The sequence below is a fragment of the Dermacentor andersoni genome, chromosome 9, assembly GCF_023375885.2.
Source record: "Dermacentor andersoni chromosome 9, qqDerAnde1_hic_scaffold, whole genome shotgun sequence".
Lineage (NCBI taxonomy): Eukaryota > Metazoa > Arthropoda > Arachnida > Ixodida > Ixodidae > Dermacentor > Dermacentor andersoni.
The window spans coordinates 139103860-139129418 of NC_092822.1; the positions used below are offsets into that span (position 1 = coordinate 139103860).

A 25559-nucleotide genomic window follows, 5' to 3' on the forward strand; every position below is an offset into this window, starting at 1 on the left:
TTGCCACAGTCAGTATCGAGCTTCTTTAATTTCAGTAGTGACAACATTCAATTTGACTTGATTTATGAGTATACAACACAGCAAATAACACATACCATTGTTTTGACCCATAGCCTTATCGCCTAGTCCGGGGTCCACTAAATAATGAGCATAAACGTGACAGACCTTTGCAGATCAGTAGATCAGTTCCATGTAAAGTTTAGACAGAATAGTGTGGGAAAAATGCAAAGTGCGCGTCTTTATTTTTATTTATTTGTTAACATACCTACATTCGCCCTGAGGCATTGTTGTAGGGGGGTGTCATGCATGAGTAAACGGAAAAAGTTACAAGCACGGCATAAAAAAATATTTGCTCAATTTCACTAAGCAAACTAAGAAAAATTTAAGAAAAGCAAGTGTACGACATACATTGCAAATGTAGAACAACAGGCAAATATACGACAAGATATGTTCAAGGACAAAGCATTTTGGGCTGCTCAAGCTGAAATTTTTTTTACCAAGATCAAAATTGATGGATATTTGATTCAAAACATTGAAATGCTCTGCAAGGGTTGGCCATCATCCGCGATGACCCTGGGTGAACAACCAAACCTGCGAGAAATGCTGTTTGTGCCTCTTGTGCTGCACGTGCAGGAAGCCCGAACGCCCGGCCAAACTGGCACGCATGTGCACCAAACCAAGCACTGCTGTCATGGCCTGAAAACAGGCACATGGAGAGAGTGCACCTCTGTGCCGTGGAATTTCACACCTACTTTCCCTAGCTTTCTTTCGTTACAAATAATGTGAGAATTTGCTTAGCCCCGGAAAACCTCAAATTAAAGGAGTACCGACATAACACATTTGCCATGTCTTTTTTCTTTTTGTGTTGAGGGAAGTGTCAAGCCCTGCAAATAGTTTATTGTAATAATCACTTGCATTATAAGCCACTTTTCTGTTTGGTACCCAAGAGCCTATAGCGTCACAACGTCACACACACACACACTGGCTTCCTCCGTTACTGCAACCACCACAAATGCCATGTGTGAATGCAGCTAGAACAAATGCGTGCAGCACATTTGTAAATTTTGTTTTACAAGCAACATCATCATCATTAACATCATCAGCCTATTTTTCTATCCACTGCAGGATGAAGGCCTCTCCCTGTGATCTCCAATTACCCCTGTCTTACGCTAGCTGATTCAAAGTTCCACCTGCAAATTTCCTAATTTCATCACTCCACCTAGTTTTGTGCCATCCTCAGCTGTGCTTCTCTTCCCTTGGCACCCATTCTGTAACTCTAATGGTCCACTGGTTATCTACCCTACTCGTTACAAGGCTTGCCCAGCTCCATTTCTTTCTCTTAATGTCAACTAGAATGTCAGCTATCGCCGTTTGCTCTCTGATACATACCATTCTCTTCCCATCTCTTAATGTTATGCCTAACATTTTCCGTTACATCGCTCTTTGTATGGTTCTCAACTTGCTTTCGAGATTCTCTGTTAACCTCCAAGTTTGTGCCCCTATGTTAGCACCGCTGGAATGCAATGGTTGTACACTTTTCTTTTCAACGACAATGGTAAGTTCCCAGTCAGGATTTGGTCATGCCTGCCATATGCATACCAACCCGTCTTTATATTTCTGTAAGTTTCCTTCACATGATTAAGGTCATCATCATCAACATCATCAAACTTTGCCTTAATGCAACACGACATCAGAATTTTACTCCCTGTAACTTTAACAGTAATGTCATAGCACCAGGTCAGGCATTTTGAGACTAAATTTAGCATCAAGTTAAGATGCCTTGTAAGTATTGCTGACCTTCTTACTTTGTGAGTATCGTCCTTTTACAGGCAAGTAGCATGTGATAGAGTTTCAACAACTTTTGGAAATAAAGGTCAGCACTCTCTGTTGATGGAGCTTGACTTAGAGGGTCTATGGTGTAGTGCAGGTCAATTCTATGTGCTGAGGTGCCAATATTTTTGTTTCAGCTTTGCGCTGCTCACATCGCCTAGTACCTTGGTACTTTTGATTCGTCTCTGTATTTGCATTCATAGCTTTGTGGCATGCTTTGAAGGTGGCATTGACATCAAGTTCAGAGCATATCTTAGTCTAAGTACAGTGTACAGTGCAATAGATGATGTGACTAGATTAGATAATTCACATACATAGCACTGACTGCTGTAAGGTGGGAAATTAGAGGTTGCTATAGAAAATTAAGTCTCTGATATGACACATGAAAGACAGAGAAAGAATACAGTGACCTACACACAGACAGCATTTCTGTTAAGGTTATGAACAGGGGTGTCGTAGAACAGCTTCAGTGGGACGAGTTTTTAGAAAACATGGCTAATGCTTCTGAAATTGCCATATCAAAACTGTGAGATTCAGGATTCATAACAATAAATAAAATTAGCTAGTGGCAACAAAATCTGCATTTTTCAGGCAATGTGACGAACTCTGTCGCAGCAGGACATATTGCTCGAACGGGGGTATTTGCCATTTCTTTGTTTGAGAATATTGCCTTCAGATTTCTAAGCTGTAAATCTTGATCATAACTCCAAACTAAGAAGCCCACCAACAGAGGGAACAACCACTGTCCAGCTGTGGACAGGCTGGTGACGATGACACAGCACATTCTCGTTTTCTTAGCAGTTGTGTGATTGTGAATCCATTGCTGAAAGTAGTACACTGCGCACAGGCAGTGTTTTTGTACATCATTCCAGGATGTGATAGATCAGAATGAATTCTCATTCCTAATGCATGTTTCTGCTTTGCTGATAAATAACTGACCGTACTTTTAGATGCCAGCTGCACTTCTTTACGCAAGCTGAAACAGACATGTATAAGCTGCCAGAATGAGAACAAGAAATAGCACGATGCCTTCCTCCTCTTGGTTTTCTGTTGCTTTCGTTCAAATGTGAGGAACAATCATAAGAACTCTGATTTGAACAGCACCAAACAAGCCAAAGACAAGAAGAAGTTAGTTAACCCTCTGCGCTCATCCCATTTCGAGCTCTTTAAATCAGAATGTGACAATACATTTAATCAGCAAATCCAAAATCTAGTGCTAAAAAATAATTTTTTATTATTTCTACAATATGAAATATGGCATGGGAAAAATGAGGTGTAGTATGAGAGGACACGGGACGCTGGATTGATCACACCTGCATACTCTGCTACATTTAACTAGTCTTCAGCACCAAGCTGAACTAAATGCCTACCGCCAACCAGGTCACATGCACTATCCACTTCAACAGAAACGCACGCACACAAAGAAAGCACGAAAACAAGGGAGCACAAACATGAGTAACATTTCCGAACATCGAAGCATCCCTGCTATCCTTGGCATGTCACCACATGTACAGTAATTCTAATTGTTCTATACGCTCTTCTTGTCTCTTTGATTGGCCAGCAATTCTTGGAATGCTAGTCCAGCAAGAGCACCCACACTTTATTTTAACATAACAAACAGCCTGTTTGTTTATGTGTATGTATGTGCATTTTATGTCCTCCCTGCCCTTCCTATTTATCTCTCTGCCTCTATGACCTTTAACTTCTAACTCTTTACGTAGGGTGTTTCAGTGATGATTGTTCCTGCTTATCAGGCAATAAAAAGCAAACATACAATGTCTGACTCCAAAATGTAGTGCACATGTTGCAATTGCACAATTGAAGGCACTGAATGCTCAAGGAATATTCATGTAGTAATGATTGATTACACTGGTGCCACTTTTGAGATAGTTGTAAGTTGAAGTTGAAATCAGTGACACAATTTTTGTTGCACAAATAAATAGGCTGGAAGGCCATTTTGGGCTAAAAGGTTACCAAAGTAGGTTGACTCCACTCGGGAAACCTTTGACAAAAGCAAATACTTACCATGTGACAACAGTCTAGTCTAAAAAAAGCATTCAAGTTCACAACAGTGAAGCAAACGAGGCAATCTTGCAAACAATAAGCTCCAAATAAAGAGTGCAACTATATAAGTGGAATAGCTTTGAAACATTTTAAATTTCACTTTTTTACAGGATTTCATCATTTAAATAACAGTTGGGTGGAACATCAATGCATTTTCGCTGCATAATGCCTGATGTATGTCATAACTAGGCTAGTCTTAGAAATCCAACAAAGCGAAGATGCCTTCACCAGTGCTTGTTTGCTTAGTTGCAACATGTATGCTAACATAATCAGTTCACAGTCCAATGCATGAAATTTAAAAAGGCCAAATTACGTTTATCGACAACCATCTCATGCCTTCTGATATTCACCATTTGCTGTGAACTTTGGCAAGAAAAAAAATCATTTTGCCTGGATTCTCAATTTCATAGTTGCTGAAATAATTGGAAAGTGTTGTCACTGAAACACCTGGCATATGTTTCATTTGTTCTGTTCATTCTCTCAGATATTCAAGCACATAATGCAGCGTTTGTTAAAGAATAGGCATAAGGTAGGTGTACTTCATTGTAGACTAAGATTATTTGTTATTTTATGTGTATTCGATATAATCACAAGGGAATAAATACTATGTTGAAAGTTGTCCTATGGTAGAACACTGCATTGTGGTGTAATGCAGCACTTAAAAAAGAGGGGGGAGAATTCTGAAAACTGCTCCTGTCTATTTCACACTATTTATCTCCTTGCCTTTGAAGTAACTTGCATCATTGCCTTTGCTCTGCCTCTTCGACATACCTCATGAGCTCTTTGCTCTAATTTTCGTCTTCATTATTTGGCAATGTCGCGCTTGTTGCTAACTTAAAAAGAGAAACTGGCACTCTGCCTTTTTAAAATCTGAAAACATATGGAGACGACTGTGCAAAAGCATTCCTACATTGTAAGGATGTTTAAATACTCACTCATAAATGCATAGTAATATGTATCTTTTTCAGACTAAACATTAACTTTTCAATTGCAGAGTTTTGAAAACTTTGCGGCAGATTGTGGATACCATTTATGAATGAAAAACATGCTCGAATGTTGACGAGCTGTATCACTGCACTTTACCACTACACTGAATGTGTTGCTGGCCTTTCTTTTTGTTACTGTTTTTAATGTGGGGCCAGTTGTGTAATGGCAAATGTAAAGGCTCCCCTTCAACGAACACATTTTTAAAGCACTTGTATCATTCCTTAGGTGCAAAATTATGTACAGCCATGTTTCAGATTACATGCCCCATTATGTTCATTTTGAGTGTCATGTTGTCCTGTCACGCATTTCTTGTAATGCTTTTTTGTTGGCTTTCTGTTTAATTGGTGCCTCCCTATTTGTTCATTAATTTTTTAAGTTGAGGTGGTCGGTGTTTTTCATAGCCGATGGTAATACTTTAACGTATATACATTGTTGTTTTTCCATGGTATTTCTATGGTATTGCGCACAATGTCCTTAGCTACTATTTAATTTTGTTCCTTGCATTTATATTATGTTATGTATTCTCTGTATGAGTATCCAAAATAAGTAATGAGTGTCAACAGTGTTATTGTGTTGTTGTGTTGGTGCATGTTACTACTGGGCCCATCAAACTGCTTTGGTTGTCCTGACCTCCAGTGTGAGCTGGGACATTGAATACCCTTTAACAATGTCATAGTGTATGTTGTGTTGCATTTGGTCACATTAGACCTGATGTGTGTGATTATGTGCACTGCAAAATGATTTCATATGTTACCCGTAGGGACACCATGGAGAGTTGAACAGTGTGAGAGTGAACACTGTCTGCCAGTTTGTTGTATTTGTCAACATGCAACTTTTTTTAAAAGTGGGGCAGACTGCTGCTTCAGAGACGTGGAACAATAACACCAGTCAGCATGGGAATAGACACAGTGTTCATGTGATTCAGTGAAAACTAAAACTATGAAACATAAAAACTTGCAACACGGAACACATTGCAGGCTTCATGTGCATCTAGGCCCATCTATTATCCGTGTCAGTGTGAGAACCAATACTTCACTCCTTGTCTTTGTGGTTTTGCAATGCCTACGTTGTTGCCACGAAGTTGGCGCCAAGTTTGTGCACTTGGTGGCTACAACTACTCCAGCAAAAAGCAGTAATCGGCATTGGCATAGTCATTGCTGCCACTTGCAGTGTGTGCCCAAGTTGATGGTTGTGTCAGCTGCTGTCACACAAGCTGCAGAAGTAGCTGCTGCTAACATGAAGCACAGAATTGCTGCCATTCGCAGTGTTACAATTAATGTAGGGTGCTTAGCCGCAATTTAGACTACCATTCAGGTGCTTTCAGCATTTAACTTTGTTTAAATCACAACTAGTAATTTATTAAAGCACTTTTCATTTTACAATATGTGCAAGGTTTGATAAAACTTCTGTTAAGGCTAGTTGGCACATGGTATTTTGAAGAGGAACAATTTAGTGCAAAACCCAGTACAACCCACAAAGAAGAGACGAGACAAGCGCTGGCGCTGACTAACAATTGATTTATTCTTCGTTTGACAACGTATATAAATACCCTTCACCGCTCGACCACGCATGCGTGTGCAACAAGAGACACAGAAATTCATGTCATACGTCTTCGGTAACTGGCTTTAGTGCGACATAAATTTCTGTGTCATTTGTTGCGCACGCATGTGTGGTCGACTGGTGAAGGGTATTTATATGTGTTGTCGCAAAAAGAATAAATCAGCCGGTGCTTGTCTTGTCTCTTCTTCGTGAGTTGTCCTGGGTTTTACGCTGAATTGTTCACCTTCAAAATAGCAAGGTTTGATAACTGAAGTTCTGTTTTGCACGCTTCCACTTTATGCTCAAGTCAGTATGCATTCAAAAAAAGGTCTAGAAAGGTTATAATTTTCTCAAACTGTCTTCGTGGTATCATATTATGTCATTACATCTTTGTAGTTTTGCGGCATGACTGTATCATTAGTCATGGGCTTTTCTAATTACAGTGAAATTGTAGGCTTTGCATGTTAAACCTAAGACTGCAGAATAGGGAAAATCTTTGAAGACAGACATTAGCTTGCCTTTCGTAGTTCTTGCACATTCATGTATAACTTAGTTGTGTTTAAACACGTTTGTTCGCAGTCTCCTTGAGTAAGTTGCTTGCGCTTACACATTGAGTGATGCACAACGTTGAGAACTGCATCAAGTAAAGGTGCCTTAGAGCATCCCAGATGTACTTTCATGTACTCATTTTATTTTATGTGCTCTGTGGTATGTATTTAGGTGCGTTAGCTATATATGACAACTGTGTTAGACAACAGGTGGTTATGGTGATCTGGTAAATTATTTAACATGTTGGTGCATGTTGTGATGAATATTTCTTATGCTTAGAAACTGTAGAAGAACTGCAAATAACATCTTGTAACACTGCTCCATTTATAACATGCCTAGTGGTGTAATACAGAATTTTGATACCTCGCACACTTCCATGATTGTCTGATTTCATATGGTGGGGAAGGCGAATTTTTCCATTGGGTGATTCTTCACCACCTATCTTTTATCACCACATAAGTTCAATGGAAACATTTAAACAAGAATTAGGATGGGTAATGTATTAAGTTGCTGAAATGTTGCGCTGTAATTTGTTTAACTAAGAAATGCACTATGTAATATAAAATGCCCTTCTTTACTTTTACTGGTACTATTTTTGTTATGACTGCTAATTTACACTTCATTGACGGAACATTTTCATTTGTTAACTGCATTCTGCTATTCATCACTTATGTGCATTTTTCTATCTACCACAACTCGTCAGAAAAAAATGTGCCTGGTAGAATTTTAAGATGAGTTTAATGGTATATAATATCATTCACTAGCAATATCTGTGATGTGGCAAATCAGAATGTGGGCATATCAATGTTACACCCAGCTGAAAATTAAGTTTCAGCTGAAGCTGAAACTCACTGCAAGAATATTTCAGAAGTGGTTATTCTTAACGTGATCTTTCAAGAGAAAATGAACTTTATTCAGAAGGATGGTTAGAATCCTCTAAATTGCAATATGCGTCATAGGAGTAAACGTACTGGCATTTCAAACATTGTTTCGTGGTGTCCTGCTCTTCCCTAAGCAGCTGGCCTAGTACTGTCATGTGCCTCACCTGAAACCTTAGGTGCAAGCCTGACAGATTTCTGGCACTGTGGCAGTGCAGGCATCATTGTTATTTGCACATTTTCTTGCTGTAAGAGGGGTTAAAGTGCAAACCTGGCCACAGTGTTGGTCATGCTATTGAGCAGCAATGAAGCACTGCTCTCACTGCCTCATCAGGGAGAGCATATTATTTTGCTTGAAAGTGTGTAGACCTGTAATACTATTTGGCGTAGCTTCTGATAACTGCACCTTAATGCATTTGGCCATATCATCAAAACTGTTCTAGAAATTAATCCCGTAAAAGACATCATGTTTTAGTAGTTTTGTGGGAAATATGCATGATGGGGCTTAGAGAAGAGTACGCTTCAAATGGACGTAAATACCTGTGGCAAACAAGAGCGCACAGCACTGTGCAATGGCATGTGTTTACGCCGGGCCCATAATACTTGTACGAATGATTGAATTGTGCCATGGATATAAGTGCATCATTTGAGTATGATTGTCAGCATGGGTTTCCTTACAAGCCAGAAAATTTTCATTGGTAGATATCTTTGCCTAAAAGCATCGCGTTGTGTTCAGTGTGCACTGTTCTGAACAGCAGAATTTCAAGAAGCGCAACCGTTAAGTCTCTGGCACTGTAGCCCTGCTGCTGCAGCCTACTGTATGGCGCACTGGAGCCATGGTGTGTCCCGCATGTGCAGGCTCTCCGACCCTGCCGGCATTCGACGTTCCAGAGATGGGAGCAGCACGGCGCCAGTTCCGGTGTGGCCAGTGTTCCTTCTCGACGGTGTACAAGTGCAGCCTTATTGTGCACCAGCGCACCCACACTGGCGAGCGGCCGTTCCAGTGCCGCCTCTGTGCGCGCACGTTTGCGCACAAGTGCAACCTCAAGAGCCACCTGCGGACGCACACGGGGGAGCGGCCCTACCGGTGTCCCCTGTGCCCGCACAGCTTCACCCAGCGAGGTGCGCTCACCGCACATTTGCACGCGCAACACGGCGCCACCACCACCCTGCCGTCGGTGGCCACGCAGCGGCTGTCGGTCCAGCGCTGTGTGCTCTGTCCCAGACTGTTCGGCCTGCCCGAAGAGCTGAGCGCACACATACGGGTGGCACACCCCGCTCCCTGAGCTGCTCCGTTCTCGATAGACTGGCCGATGCATTCACTCTCGCGTATTCCGAGGCACTTTCTTGTGGCGCATTCACACTGGCGAATAACCGAGGTCACGTGATGAAGTTGGTCGCGAAGCAATGGTCACAAATGATCGCCTTGTTCGAAATTTGACCGTGATTTTTGGGAAGTTACCACAAGAAAACATGAGACTTGAAGAATGGGACAACACGAAGCGGTACTGACAACTGATGATTTAATGAACTAAGCGCCAAGCTTATATAGATCATACACACGTGTGCACCTGACTAGCAACATAATAACCAAAAAAAACAAAGAGTGACCTTAAACAGGGGTGTATTTCACCCCTGTTTAAGGTCACTCTGTGTTTTTTGTGTATATACAATGAGTGCTTCCCTTATAAACATGCACAGGAACAAAGGAACATTAGGAAGCCATGGATCACACCTGAATTGCTGAAGAAAATTTATGAAAAGGATAGGCTATATCAGAAGTTTAAAAAAACTTGGGATCCTTAGATGCTTAAAGTTTTTAAAGTGTTTCGACATAAACTGGCAGCGGAAATACGCAGTGCATGTGATAAATATCTCTGTAACCAGTTTTTCTGCTCGATGAATAAGTCGGATGAATTATGGAGGAAACTGAATGGACTTCTAAACAGATCTACAGGCCCAAGCCCAGTAAAAAAAATTCAGACTCAAGATAAGGAACTCACAGGCAGTGATCTAGCTAACGCAGTCAACAGCTACTTCACAGAGATAACTAGTAATTTCGTTGATTCTAATACTCATCATATAAGAAACGAGAAGTTAGTGTTCTTAACACCAAAATCAGAATCGGAGGTTATGTCAGTTTTCATGGAGCTAAATAATAGCAAATGTGGTGATGCAGACGGCATTGTAATAAAACCAGTGAAGTTTGCGATAGAAGACGTAACAGAGTGCTTAGCTCACATATATAACCTTTGCTTATCTCAAGAACATTTCCGGGGCAAATGCAACTTGCCAAAGTGAGTGTATTGCACAAGAAAGGAAATGAGAATGACTTGACAAATTTTAGACCAGTTTCCATACTACCCATTTTGTCAAAAGGATTTGAAGAAATGGTTCTTACTAGAATAACAAATTTTAGCGAACAATGGCTTCCGGAAATATCGATGAACGGAAATGGCACAGCTATAACAAAAAGAATTTATCCTGCAATCGCACGAAAATAAAGAAGTAGCCCTTGGAATATACATAGATTTTACAAAAGCTTTCGATTATTTAAATCACTCCATCCTGCTAAAAAAGTTTTAAATGTACGGATTCCGTGGTACGGTTCTATCGCTTCTGACATTCTACCTTAGTGAGCGCCAGCAGTACGTGTATTTAAATGGCTACTCTTCTAATATATTGCCAATTTCTGCCAGTGTACCTCAAGGGAGTATCCTGGGCCAATTTCTGCTTAACTTATATTTGAATGACATTGTTAACGTCGATCCGATGGTGAAATTTGTCATTTACGCTGATGATGTGACTGTTATTCTCTGCAGGAAGTACGGATGAGCTAATTCTGAGAGAGAACAGAATGCTTGTAGAATTAGATACGTGGGCGCAGCTTAACAAATTGAAAATAAACGTTAGTAAAACGAAGGCTGTCATATACCATGTGAAAAACAAGAAGAATAACATTACCTCAGACATTGAGCTGCACAATTCAAAGATAGAAATAGTAAGCGCATTTAAAATACTTGGAGTCTATTTCAGTGAAAATATGACCTGGGACATTCATATTGACCACGTTGTGTCAGAACTGCCTCACATCATTGGACTGACGTACGCCAACAGATATATTCTACCGCCAAAGGTTAAGCTTCTATTTTACAATGCGCTATTCTAGTCACATGAAATATTGCCAATTAGCTTGGGGGAACAATAAAAGGTAATTTGCAAAGAATCATTATATTGCATAAAAATTTTTAAGAAATTTTGAAAACGTCCCCATGAGTCACCCTTCCTACCCTCTGTTATTAAATTACTGTATAATGAAAATAGACTAGCTATATCCGCATTGCTTGTGTTCACATTATAAGCTTGAAGTATAAAATAACAGCTATTCCCTACTACAGTTGGCGTTGCTTTCTAAAAGGACCACACCTTATGAGAGTCGAAGCACACAGCCATGTCTCATCAAAATGTGCAGAACCGGATACGGACAACAAATGGCAAACAGAGAGCTACCGCATTTGTTAAATTTCTGCCATAACAACGGATTCACTCCCGAAATAGCATCAAACCAGAAACTGAAATTGCTTTTCTGTGGCAAAACTCCTTTCTCATGACAGAATTTCATATCGTTTTTCATTTCTGAGCATGTACGGTATACGCACTGGAAAGTACCAATGTGCTGTTAAAAAGTTAAAAAACTTTTTATTTCTAGAGTTAGTTATTCTCACTGTTGTGGACAAGTTATTGCTGCATTATTATTACTATTTGTTTGTGGTTTTATGTTGCCCTGCCAAAAGTGTTCTGTTTCTTGTATTTTGTACTCCGGGGAGCTGGGAAGTAGTCAAGCTGACTTGTCAGCTTTTCTTCCTGCACTCCCTCGCTTCACGAGTGAAATAAGGAATTATAATTATTATTATTATTGGTTCTTGTGTTGCTTTTCACGTGCACACGTGTGTATGATCTATATAGGCTTGGTGTTTATTTCATTAAATCATCAGTTGTCAGTACCGCTTCGTGTTGTCCCTTTCTTCAAGTCTCATGTCTTCTTGCGGTAGCTTCCCAAAATCATGAATAACAAACTGGCCTACACCCACACACTGCTATGTTAAATTTGACCTATTTCACAAAGTTGCTTATTGACCGGTTCTCCAGCTCCATTACTGGAGTCACAAAGCTGTTGAGCCAATCAGCAGTGCAGGATGTCGGAATATGCTGATGGCTATATTGCATGGCCATGGTTATGTGAACAGACGTGAACGCCAGCGATCATAGCAATTGTGAGACATTTCAATGTGGTGAGGTCACAATCACTGGTGTGAATCACTGTCAGCAGCTCCTTGGTCGCCATTTGTGGACTTCTGTCAGTTGCCAGTGTGAATGTGCCCTTAGTGTTTGCTGTCACAGCAAACTATATGCCTGTGTGTTTCGTACAGACCTTTTCATTATTTACACTGTGATGTCGGAACACATTTCATGGATGTGCGAGCAGACACAGAAGGTGGTTCCTGTATAGTATTTGCTAGTGGTTTTGAGCATTAACTATCGTATGCATGGTCGCAGCAGTGCCGCAGAGATTATGGCTGTTCCCAGGCAGCCTGTTCTACAAAAATTTACAGTACCTATTTATTGGGACAAGTTTTCTGACAATAATTGTCATCAGAAACTGCTGATAGTGAAGCAGACTTGAGAAGTTAGTATATTTGACTGTTCTTTCTGCCTATTTTCTCATTTCTTGGTTCTGAGAGAGAGGAAAACTGATTTTCGATGCACTCATTGAACTTAACGTGTCCCTTTGATACAGCTCATAAAACGCCCAGTTAGGCAGTAAAAGCAAAGTAGATTGTGTACTTGTCAAACATTTTTACACCCTCCGGGGTGCGCTTTGTTCCTTCAACTTATGCTACTGCAACTTGCAGCCTGCAATTTGCTGGGAATATGCTTTGTAAATGTTTGGTGCATGTCCTATTGCAATTGCATGTGAATGTAGGCATGCAAGGCAAAGATAGTGCAACTGTTGCCCTGCAGACAATTACGTCCACACACAAACAATAGATCACCTTTTGTGTGATAATCGTACACTTACAACACACGTAAAAGCTTGCTGAGTTATGTGTCAGGTTCATGAATTGTTTGCTTAAGGACCTTGACGCTTACTTGAAAAGAAGCCGATCTTTGGCCATCAGAACATATATAATTACAATAGGTGCTTTGCTCAACACAGCGACGCAAAGCTCGCATTGCTTTGGGCCTACTGGTGTGATGTCAGAGCAGACACGAACGGAATGCACACGGTGCTGCGTCTGCTGTGCGATTCACCCCCTAATGCTCATTTCACATGCAGTGATCAAGGTGACTGTAATTATTGTATGTGCAAGAACCTACCAGAATTGTTTATTGTCGGCGTCAACTTATTCAGCAAGGCACACAGCTTTCGTTGAGAGTCGTATGGCTTGCAACATAGAAAGGGTTGCACCGTTCTGGCCTCTTTCGCAACATAAGGCTTATTCTGTCCACCTCGATGGAAACAGAGTAAAATCACGCACAAAAGCTGTTTTCATAAAAATTCATAATATCTGGACCCATTGTTCTATCAAAGCGAAAAGAAGCGGGCCACTGCGACGTATCTAACAAGCTGTGTTGTCATTGACACCCCTTTCACCCTACACAAACAGAACAATGGGGTGGTTCACCACTTCCAGATATTGAAACATCATCTGCACAATGAGCCCAAAAGCACATTTGCTACACCTACTACATCACAAATTTGAAATTGCACTATGTGGAACACATTTGCGCAGTATAAACATTTTTGGGCAGTGTGCACTTCCTGGACGATTCCCCTTCCCACTGTGAAACAGCTGGCTGGAGAAATGTAAGTCTTTGCCTTTTACTGCAGCCTTCCACATGTTACCATCACACAAATGTATTGGGATAAATGTATGGTAAGGGACACGAGGACAGCTGTGGTTCATCTAGAAGGATGTTGTTTTGTGCAAGTGCGCTTTTTCAGAGCTAGTTAGAGTTAAATGGCAGGTTGTCAAGCAGTATTGTATTATTTTACATTGCAATGGGCTGAAAACAGCTTCGTAAGATATTGCAACTGTCAGTGCTGTTCATGGGTGCACCTTGCTAGTATTATGTTAACGGCAATAAGTTTGTGTCAGGATCATGCTGTAACTGTATAATGAAGTCTGATAGGCTTGAATTACAACCAACAGTTTCAGCTGCATCAGCATTGAGACCGTGATTGACAGGCTAGCCTTTGTGTTTCTAGTTACATGTACCAATCATTTGAGTGATGGTTTTTATGTTGAAGCAGTTTACGAAACATTTGTTTTGTTTCTTCACAGTCGTGCCCTGAAGCTACGATATCTTGCATATACATTTGTTTGCCTGTGACATAGAACAATCATAACTTGGTGTTTCGACAGCCATGTCTCACGCCATCTTGACCCTTATACTTTTTGCTGATGACTATGCCTAGCGGAAGCGCATACTGTATGCTGATTACTTGCATGAAATGTGTTTAAAATGCTTCTGCTGCACGTTGCATTTATGCAACTCATAACGTGAAGGCAGAAGTCACAGGATGCAAAACATAGACAGACATTGTATGCATGAGGAGAATGGAACAAACGAGGGTTTTTCATGTTGGGGAGCTGGTTTAACAGCTAGCTAATCTTTGTGTACATCAGTCATGAGACTGAATTAACAGAGCGACATCATTTTTAATTTATATCTTTCTCTTCTAGAGAGTTGACTCACTTCATTTCTTTTTTGGTTTGATTTAAGAAAGTTTTGCTTAGGGGACGCAAGTAGATTTTGTACCCAAGAACCCAGTCTCCTTGGGTTTGATGGGATCTAAGTGGCTTGTGTATGCAATCGGAATGCATGTCTGTTGCATGCCCTAAACTAAAACTTTCTTTTTTCTTTTTGCATCTGTGGGTAGCCCATGGGTGCAATTGATTCATCACTTTCAACAGCCAGCTGCCTTAACATAATTGTGTACAGTTTGCTTAGTCAGCATTTTCACCCACGGTGTTGGGCTGCTCAGCACGAGGTTGAGGGATCAAATCCCGGCCACGGCGGCCGCATTTCGATGGGGGCGAAATACGAAAACACCCGTGTACTTAGATTTAGGTGCACGTTAAAGAACCCCAGGTGGTCGAAATTTCCGGAGTCCTCCACTATGGCGTGCCTCATAATCAGACAGTGGTTTTGGCACGTAAAACCCCATAATTTAATTTTTGCCCACACCGAGAGTCAATGGCCCAAGTGAACTTGCTGCATTGTAACAGAATAGTGAACTGTGCATGCACCGGATTAGTTGGTCAAAGTATTCTTTCAGGTTCCTGCAGAATGTTGGTGCTGTTGACTGTTTTCTGAAAAAGCAGCCAGTGCAACTGTGGAAATCTTCATCCATTTTAACTGTGACTACTTGTTCTAGGGTGTACCACGAATGTGTTCGCACATTTATCACACTCAAGTTGCAGTACTTCCTCATGGAGAACCTCCATGAGTGGTGCTGAATATTGAACTCAAATTTTTGTGCTTGCCGTGGCATTAACACTTGTGAAACTTGGCTTCAGAACTTAAGCTGTATGTTGACTAAGTTGGCATATTTATTACATATGGCTAACGTTGTAATAGAGAGGGCACTTACGCCATGTGAATACGAAGCATGTGTACAGCGAAGACTGGGTTAATAAAGTTTTATTCAAGCTGAAGTTAAAGCATCAGGAGAGCATGCCTTGACACTGTCACCACTTGGCTGTAGCACATACGCGAGAATGACATATGCAGCAGTAGTGTCAGCACAAGGAACACTAGCAGGGCACCTAAGAGCAGCAAGGGCAGTGGAATGCCATCGTCTCTGTGCTCTGGATTTTTATGGCCCAGTGTGCCAGAGCACAGCCATGTCAAAAGCATAGCACCGAAACTTTGACGAGAGCCCTGCCGTTACATAAAAAAAGCAGAGTACCTATACTTTGATGAGAGCTCTGCCGTTACATAAAAAAAGCAGAGTACTTATACTTGGATGAGAGCTCTGCCGTTACATAAAAAAAGCAGAGTACCTGGTGACCCTTCTCACGGCGGTGCCATGAGTGCTGCCATGTTTGATCACATGGTGACAAGTCCATTACTTGCCTCAGCTGCCTCTGTGCCCATGACGCTGGTGTGTCTGCAAAATTCTTTCGGCAGCTGTCGTAGGCGAGATCGTGACTGGGTGCCACCTCGTGCAAAAGATCTTGCAGCTGCTCACAGTTATTGCCCGAAAGCATCTCTACAACATCCTGAAACGTTTTCAAGGGTGTATTGCACTGCATACTACGAATGCTCAACACCTTGCCCGCAGAACTTCAACAGGTGTGTGCTGTCACCTTTCCCAGTCAAAAACTCCTCAATCTGCATCATGTACTGTCACATTTTTGGTGGATACCTGTTGTAGAACGAGGAATCTACTTTGTCCAATAACTCATGGAACCACTGGCGGTACATGTCCTTGGCCAAAAGAAATAGGTATGTGAGGTACAGATCCTTCTTCATACCGTTGTGGAATCTTCCTTTGCCTTGGCACAGGAGCTTCTTTCTCTCATTCCAAAATAGGCAACACTCTAAGTCTGCTAAGATTCTCCCTGACGACCATGACAATTTTTTCTGCTTGATCAAATCTCTGTGCTGCTTTCTGCAATGCAGTACTTACTGTTTCTAATTGCAAAAACACGAGCATCGGGAGCTTGAGGATGAAGTATGTGTTGAATTTGACAGTGCCTTAAAAAATCCTCTGGTAAATTTGGCTCCGGCATCATTCTGTTCTGATGTTAGGCCGTGGATGAACGAGATCAGGTGGCTATAGTTCTGAACAATCGGTGAGTCCCCCTTTCTTAAGAAGTAGCTGTGGATTAAGTGTGTTTGACCAACTCCCGGATGGCATATGGCTACCTCGTAGAACCCTTCCCAGTGTCTGGAACTCCGCCATTCGCTCAAGATGGGTTTAATGCTGTGGAGTTTATTATGGAGCTCATAGTCCCATTCATTTTGCTATAAACATTTTATTTATACTCACAAGGATGATGTGTAGTCTCTGCTGGGCTTACTTTTAAAGTTAAGTTCATAGTTGAAGTTTTCGATAAGATTTGATTTGGGTGTATTGGAAGGGTTTAAAGTCTTAGAAAAGAATGCATGTGCACGAAAAACACCTGCATTAATCAAGTGGCCATTCATTTGATTCTGCACAGAGACTTAGAATAGTAGACGTTCAGAGAGCTGTTGTTGCCAGTCGGAATCCCTGACGGTGAACTGGATCTAAAACTCTTGGTGTCATCATCCTTCTCCTTTGTTAGTGCAAGACAAGCCTATGTAGCCATGACAATTTAAGGCTGTGCTGTTCTTTATACTTTAGGCAGCTGTAGTTCTTCAGTGAACTTCTCCAAAACCGTACAAAAGACATGATGTCCCCTGACCCCATTGCTAGTCTCCTGGGTGGGGTGGGGGGGACTCCAGCTTTCCAGCCCCCCACATAGTGCGTTGAGCTGAGGCAATGTGTGGCACGCCACCGAAAGTGCCACCTCATTTCTCTAGAGCAAGGTGCTTTGCGAAAAGGTTCAATACCTTGATGAAAGCTCTGCTGTTACATTACCGCCACACAAGAAAATAAAAGCTGCTTCCTCTGCTCATTAGGTTTCATAGTAAATATTTCAAAATGTCTGCTGCACACAAATGAACATAAATCTTGATAAAAAAGTATAATATTTTATCACCCTTGTATAGCAAAGCAGGCTACACTACTTAGGTAGCCACACCGTACTTTACAGGCGGTACAGTGGTCATTCGCATTCTTTGAAGAGCCCTGTGCATGCGAAGAAACTACTTTGGCCCTAATGGTTAATTTGCACTTCTAATAAACAATGTTTCATGACATACTATGTTAACGACTCCTGCTCTCGCCTTGTTCTCGTGTTGCTCATCGTCTTGAATTTCCATCTCCCACAATCCCCATGTGTTCTATGTATATTATGTACGCACAGAAATGTGGTAACATTAAGAATACTAGGACGTGAGCATCCTTTTATATTAATTGCGATAACGGCTGTTCATTATTCAAAAACTATTTGAAAAGTATTCAATATTCTATTCGCTTCTGGTACTAATCGATTCATATTCGATTACGTCTGAAACATCACTATTTGCAAAGCATTGTCAGACAGTGAAGGATCATCGAAAATTTCAGATAAATTTGTTCCAGAACGTGGCAGCCTGGCCTTCGCAAAGGAGGACTCTGCCTTCGCTATGGTGCATTGTGCCGCTGATGAGATGAATGTCTAATCTATGTTTTCCAACATGGCAAAACGACCTTTAGAGTGCAGCCCTTAAGCCCGGAATACACGTAGCGGACTTTCATGACGAACTTCGCCTGGCACAAACAGACGCAGCGGGACGATGATACATGCCGGCACGCCTAGGGACAAACGCATACAAAATGAGCAAAGAAACTTCTCGACTGTAATACACAGGCAAAGTCATATATTAAAGGAGCAAAAGCCCCCAGATTTTCTCTCTATTTAGTGAATAGACTTTAAACAGCGATGCTGTTTAAGTTGTTTGTTTAGGCCGGTGAACGTGCGCAGCACAACCTCGCCTAGTGATGACGTCATCGCGCTTGACGGCGCTGCTTCACCTAAAGGGCCGTTTATAGTCCGACGTAACGCCCGCGCGCGCGCACGCTACGTTACGTCGGCGGAAACGATCCCGGCGCACCGGCGCAGCCAACGTAACCGGCGGCTTCCGACGCGCCCCGACGGGCCCGGCGCCGATATGGCTCCTGAGCCATTCGCGCGTCGGAGTCGGCGGAACTCTCGCACCACAATGCATTGCGCGCGAAGAAAAAGGCGCCAACACGACTTCGCAGACGGCTTTTGCGGACGGCGCGCGACTTGGCGAACGTTCTGCACATGCTCCGCAGATAGCAACCGAAGGCGCGGCGCCGTGCACGCCGACGGACGCGCCACTGGTGGGGGCCTTGCGCAGAACACGCGGGAGAGGAGCCTGGCGCGCGCCGTAGTTTGTTGCGTCGTTGATCGCGGTTCTCTGTCTTATTCACGTTTTCAGAGCAAGATAGGCAACGCCATTCGCACGTGTGGGGTGGCCAAAGCTTCAGGGAATGTTGAAGAAGAATTGTTGCAGGGTGGGGGGCTCAAATACCGGTGAAAACGTGCCGGGGATACGGTTCTAATCATTCCCGGCAAAGCCTCATCAGCGGGAGCAACGGTAGCAAAAATGAATCGTCGCTTCGAAGGGAAATTTCTTGTTGTCATCCTTTCCTTTGTCTTGTCGGTGTTTTTTTCCACTCGATCATATTTAGACGCATGAGCAACGAAGTTCGTCTGCAGTGCAGCATGAGGTTTAAAAACATTTCGATAAAGTTCGGAATGCTGTTTGCCGGTTATATTGTTTTCCGCTTCTTTACCGCGTTGCGCTAGCTAGGCAGCACGACTGCACGAGCGCATTGCGTTGTATGTTAAAGCTACTGAAGTTTGCAAGAACTGAAATTGTTGGTTTCATGTGGCGCGGTAAATCCTCGCACCAGCTGTCGCGCACTTCATGGTTTTACATCTATTTTATGCGTGGCTTTGCACATGTTTAACTGTTGCTAGTTGCTCCATGCATAACTCTTGTCGATTCTTTTGAGCTGCGAAGTTTTCACCCTGCCTTGTTTGTAAAGGGTATAAATCACGCTGTGTCTTATCGGAATGATACCAAGGAAGTGCTTCTTTAAGAGCTTTATTCTTTTCGCCCGAGGGCATCTTAGATATTGTTCGCGTTTTTGGAAATGTGTTTCGAAAATAGGTAGTTCAGGGCGAGAATTTCTAATAGCGGCTGCATATGGTATTCTTGTTCCATTTCTCGCTGAAAAGTTCGCGTCCCGTTTGGGAAGTCATCACACCTCGATGCTGCCTGAGCAAACTTAACACGCCGAGTGATTTGTTTGTTTCACAACGTAGTCCCTTCTTGCATGTGAGTTTTGTACTAAACTGAATTCTTTCTTATACTTACGCTGCAGACGACTAAACAGGGCCTTGCCGCCAGCGCTCATCTACTTTGACTGGCGCTGCTCTACCTTTAAATATATCATGTAGCACCTCTCTCTAGTAATATAAAAAAGTACCGAAAAGTTAGTTAGTATTTAGCTTTGTACGTTTCCAAGCAGCTCCCTTGGGGAATCTGAAATTGCACAAACTGCAGCGGGAAGGCTAGTTCATCGGCGTGTGCAGCAGAATTGCGTCGGCGGTACATCGATACTAACACGCGCTTTTATTATCCCGTGTGTTTGCTGACTTCGAAGGCTAGTGTACGCGTTTCCATCAATAAATTAGCAATTACTCTTCTTGAGGCGACTTCGACTGCACTTATTCGGTGATGTCAGATGTATTCATCGGCAGAAAAATCACAATGGCATATGCAGAGATTGCACCGTACGGATTTGTTTGATATAAGTCTGCACTAACGACGGGTGCTTATTATTCAGGTACAGAAGCAGCAAAAAAAAAAAAAAAACCATCGAGAGATCGCATCACTCAACAAAATTTATCGGCTAGTGAACATGAGCTCCACGTCATGTAAATGGGGTTCATGGCGTTTGTCTGCAGGACACACCTTGCACGTATGTGGACCATGCTGTCCCAAACACCGGTAACATCGTGTTCATACCCGCTCGCACAGAGGTCAGCATCTTCCCCACAGCTTTCGCCGCAGAAGAAGCAGCCTGGCACCCGAACAAAGGAGAAATCGCAGCCGCGAACTTCAGCCATCCTTGCTGCAAAGGGCTGTCGTCTGCTACTGCTCCCGCGTGTACTGTTGGAAGCGTCCGCTAGGTGGCTTTCAGTGGCGCCTCTATAGACCGTTGTTTCCACGGAGGAAGGAAACTAAGGAGAGGCCCTGACGTCACTCTTTGTGAAGCAAAAGTGAAGCCGGAATTTGGCGTTGCTCATGGCGATGCTCCGCCTTTTGGGCCACCCTCCTCTCTTGTTTACATCTTTCGCGAAACCACGCCGCGCTGCGCGTGGTGTCGCGCGCGGAGCGCAACATCTGGCAGAGCAGGGTGCAGGTAACACAGCGCAACAAGACACGGTGACTAACGCAAACCCGCCCACTCAGCGCCTTTGCCACGGCCCGAAACCTACCAGAGCAACACGTGTGAGCGCTCAACACCATAACAACGCCGCCATTGTGGCCCAAAAGGCGTGGCCATACAACAAAAAAAAATAAAAAAGCAGCAAGAAAATGAGAACCTACTACGTCATTTCCGCCACACTTTTCTCCTAGCGCGCGGAGGGGGCAGGGCCTCTCTTTCGTTTCCTTCCTCCGTGGTTGTTTCGTAGGCGCCGCCATATTGTGAACGCAGTGGCGCCGCCTATGAGCAGCGCCATACTGGCTTGGGTGAAAGCGGTCTTTTGCATGGCAGGTATACGCTCGGCGGTAGGTTCTGGCGTTTGTTTTCGCGGTCGTGCGGTCTGTTTAGTATGACGCGCGTTTTCTACGTGGTAAACGGTTCTGTGAGACGTGCTGAAGTGGTTTAAAGCGTCATGGCCGGAGTTTCTGCTGACGCTGAGGTGGACGGAACACGCAGCGCGATGTGTGCGCGCATATTTGAGCCTACAATCAGCCTCGGAGATCAGTTGTGTATTTCTGAATGTTCCAATCACTAATGTGACCTTATTGGAGTATTATCCTCTATTTCTAAGCTGCGGTTTAGGAGCCATGAAACATACGCGACGATCATAACAGCGTGGGTGCCGTTCTGCTACGATAGGAGCTGTGCTGTTATACTTTGACAAGCGTTCAAACTGTTCGCTGCAGGTTACATTGCGTGAATACTTCGTTGGATGATTGAGGTTTCCACCCATGAATAAAATAGTTTTGGCTAGTAATAGCAGCATACCTTACAGTCTGAATTAAGCTTGTCCAGCAAAGCGACCGTTTAAGAACTGCGCGAGCGTCCTAAACAGTATAGTAGGTGCTGGATTGCAGATGTTTTTGTTCTATATAGCGCATGGTCCAAGCATACGGCATCAGCGGTTATATATTTATAAACGTTGTGCGGCGTTCGCGCGTTTTCTCTTGCTTTTTAGAGAAAGAGGATGATAACCGATTTTTTTTTTTCGGTTGTGTTCGTTCAGTTCTCTACGACGCACTCACACGTATTACGGAAATTTTGCGCTCAAAAATAGCCATCGCATTCTTTTTATGCGAACTCTCTCATATATTATGGCTGTATACAGGCCAAAAAGGCAATGCCGAAGGACACAGCTTATATATGTATCGTGCTGGCTCACCAACCGCAGTGATCGCTGTGTTGAGCAGCGCCATTGGCCTCATGCAGCAAGGCTAGCGTAGACATATGGTAATTTCAAGCATACTAGACTTGAAATGCGTGAGAACGATGCCAATGTATCGCAAATATTTCATAGCGCCTGCCGCTCAGATGTTTCGTGGTTGCCTTAGGTTGGTCGTGCACGAGCATGCGCTCTCATGTTTTACTCCCTACGCCAATCGATCAGACAGTGAGCTGATTTACCATTTAATGCTGGTAATACAGAGACGCCGGTTTTCTTTGTTGAATTAAAATCGATATAAGCAACATAGTAAACAACACATACACGCACCGCGACTGATAATGCGCGTACACCGCGGCTGATTATGCGGGTCACGTTTTTGCTCCCCCAAGACATATTTCTGCCCACAGTAGTTACCGATACACCGAAAGGCTTCCCTGACGACCTTATATGAACGAACGTGGCGTAAATTTCACAAAGTACGATCTAAAACATCTCGAAATCGTTCCGCAGCACGCGACAGCAATACTTTCAAACAGCGCCGCGCCGGATCGCCCAAGCCAGAGAGGGGGAAAGGCTCTCCGCGCGCCCTATCCTCCTCGCCCGATGAAACGGTCTATAGGCGGTGCACGAGGCGTGCTGGCGCAGCGCAACCGACGTAGCGTGACTGACCGTGAACGACGATCGCCCGCGCGCCGATAACGTCGGACTAGAAACGTGCTTTTAGCTTTACCGCGCCGTACGGAGGCCACGCATGCGCAGACGCGGATCTAAGCCGTGACGTCACCACGGGGGTGGTGACGGCAGGCCCCGCACACTCTCAAGTTCAACAAATGGCCACAGAGGGCGAAAAATCAATCGAGGCGCGTTTCAGCGTAAGCGCGCAAGTGGAGCTACTGTAATTTGGTCGAATAGTTTAATTTGTGCTTTCTCTGCTAGGGGCGCTGAACATGCTGAATTTTTTAATTTACACAAACCATTGACATGAAAAATCGAGGTGTCTAAGGATGCTTTTTTACCTCAGGCAAAGGGGCAGTTGATTTTCTTTTAATTTGATTGTTGAAGCTGCTTTTTAGTCATAGCGTCAAGGTTTTTGTGCTCGATTAACCACCGACAGCTGACAGCCTATTGGTATCGATGTGTTTCCTGGCCGTTGGCGTTCGAATACTACGGCGGTAAAACATTTTCGAAAGCATGCTGGTTTCGTCTGCGAGTCGTTACATAGACTTGCTGTAAGAAGGTCTACTCTTGGCAAAGAATAGTGCCTCATTTTGTTTAGGCGTTGACTATCATAATGAATGCGGCGGAGGTTGAGGGAGTACGCTTGAAGGTACGTTTTTATGCCGTTGATCTCCATAACACCGTAAGTGCGCAAACCGATGTCGCAGAACACCCGAAGCATTATTGTGTGTTCTCCGTCATCGCTTGTTTGCTGTATGCCTACTAATTCTTCATTTCTTCAAGTGTTGTATCCTCCTTTTGTCCTTGTTCTCTTGTGCTTCACTTACAGTATGTCGTTCCGTCAGCTGTAATGCGCATTTGCAAAACCAATACGTTTGATAAGACGCAGTGGTTATCATAATTTCACTACACGTGTATTAAGCTGGCACATATGGTTCAGATACAGATACCTGTATGCGAACTTGCATGACGTTGATGCGGAGATTAGGATAATTATGACACCCGTAAGGAATAGGCAGCTGACGGCCGTATAAGCTGTTGCGTTCTTTCCGCCAAACTACCCGGCCTGGTAGTGCTGTAAAGATGCTGTATAAAAGTGACACGCGGTGACAGGGAAATTATTATACTTAGCAGCCGACCGTACGTTTTGTAGCTTAGGTCTTCTTTCTTGTGCGTTTCTGCTACCCTTATTAATGAGCCATCTCTTGACTATGTTCTTGACTATGTAACCGCGTTTGTGTGGATGCGTAGACGTGTGCTTTTTGTTGTACTTGTAAAATGCAAATAAAATATTTTCAGGCTTACTCAATCTTTGGTGTCGTGTGCGTTTATTCCAGTCGAGGCCATCGTGCCATCTGGAAACCGCATTCTGTCAGTAGCCCTACACGAAATGCAACAGCTGGAGCGCGGCGGCACTACTCGGGATGCCCTTAAAAGTCAGTTCAGAGTGTGCCTTAACTCGATATGACTCAGCGCTACATGTATTCTGCTGCGCCTCGATCGTGCTCCCGCCAGTTTGGTTGCTGTGTGGCAAACGTAGCGCCTACATAAATATGTAGGCGCTACGTTTGCTACACAGCAACTAAACTGGCGGGAGCACGATCGAGGCGCAGCAGCCAGAAACCCAGTAGAGCTACAGAACACCTGGTAAAGCGTGTGCAAACCTGGTGAAGCGTGTGCAAAACCCCGTTTCCGTTTCCTGTTGTACAGCGCCACCTGTGGTCACATACTTTAGTTCACGACGCCACCGCTACGCTTATTTCCGTAGCACTGTGGAAGGTACAGTTTCCCTTCTCTAAGTTTGTATAGGTGTTCTGTGGTGACGGCGCAGCTCCGCGACGCCGCGCCGACAGAACAGCCGGGTCTCCGAGGGAGAGCGTCGCGAACGGCGCCGCGCGGCTACTTGAGAACGGATGCGACGACATCGGTAAAAGTGTTCCAGTACACTGTAACTTCGGTCCACTCCCGAAGGTCGCGATAGTGAAGCGGCGGCGAAACGTAAGCGAGTTGCAGAAGATCCGAAAAAAAGTTTACACCCTTTGAGTCTTACCTTGCCACACAACGATAAGCGTTATCTGTCTTGTCCGCATTTCCTCTCTTTAACGCGGCGAGCCCGGTACTTCCCAGTAACGAACGGCATGCGCGCTATCAGTGTGACAGCATTGCCGACAGGAAAGCAGCGGGCGTGGCGTTTTCAAGAAACTCGAGCAAGGCAGATGGCGATTATCGTTGTGTGGCAGATATACAGGGTGTATATAGGGTCTACACTCTTAAAACGGTTGCACACTTTGGGGTGTTTATTTGTCCCACAACGATAATCGTCATCTGCCTTGCTTGCATTTCCTTTCCTGAAAACTCGGCGCTCGATACTTTCTGGATGGAAATGTCGTAAGGGCCGGACGGCCTTGTTATCGGCAGGAACTGGAAATGCGGCCACAGCGACAAGCTTGCCTAGATCGGGTCGGACCCCTTTAGCGCTTACTACATGAACTTGAGCTCATCATAACGGAAGTGGCACTTTTCAGGATTAAGTGTGAGGTCTGCCGATCGGATGGCTTCTAGCATACTCCGCAGGCGGTGAAAGTGCTGCTCGAAAGTTTCACAATATACGACCGCATTATCGAGGTATAGAAGTCGGCCACTTCAGTGCAGTGAGAACAGTATCCGCAATTCGCTGGAAAGTGACCAGGGCTGAACACAA

The 25559-nt window shown here is 43.6% G+C and overlaps 1 protein-coding gene across 1 annotated transcript; it reads left to right on the plus strand.

Annotated features, from left to right (window-relative positions):
- The first annotated feature begins 7431 nt into the window (after positions 1–7431).
- LOC126529723 (uncharacterized) lies at positions 7432–15571 on the plus strand. Its single transcript, XM_072284305.1, has one exon. The coding sequence runs from the start codon at positions 8684–8686 to the stop codon at positions 9131–9133; it is 450 nt and encodes a 149-aa protein (XP_072140406.1). The 5' UTR covers positions 7432–8683; the 3' UTR covers positions 9134–15571.
- The last annotated feature ends 9988 nt before the right edge of the window (positions 15572–25559 follow it).

What these genes read in the sequence shown, in the direction of transcription:
- LOC126529723 (XM_072284305.1), top strand. Translation starts at nt 8,684, where the DNA reads ATGGTGTGTCCCGCATGTGCAGGCTCTCCGACCCTGCCGGCATTCGAC.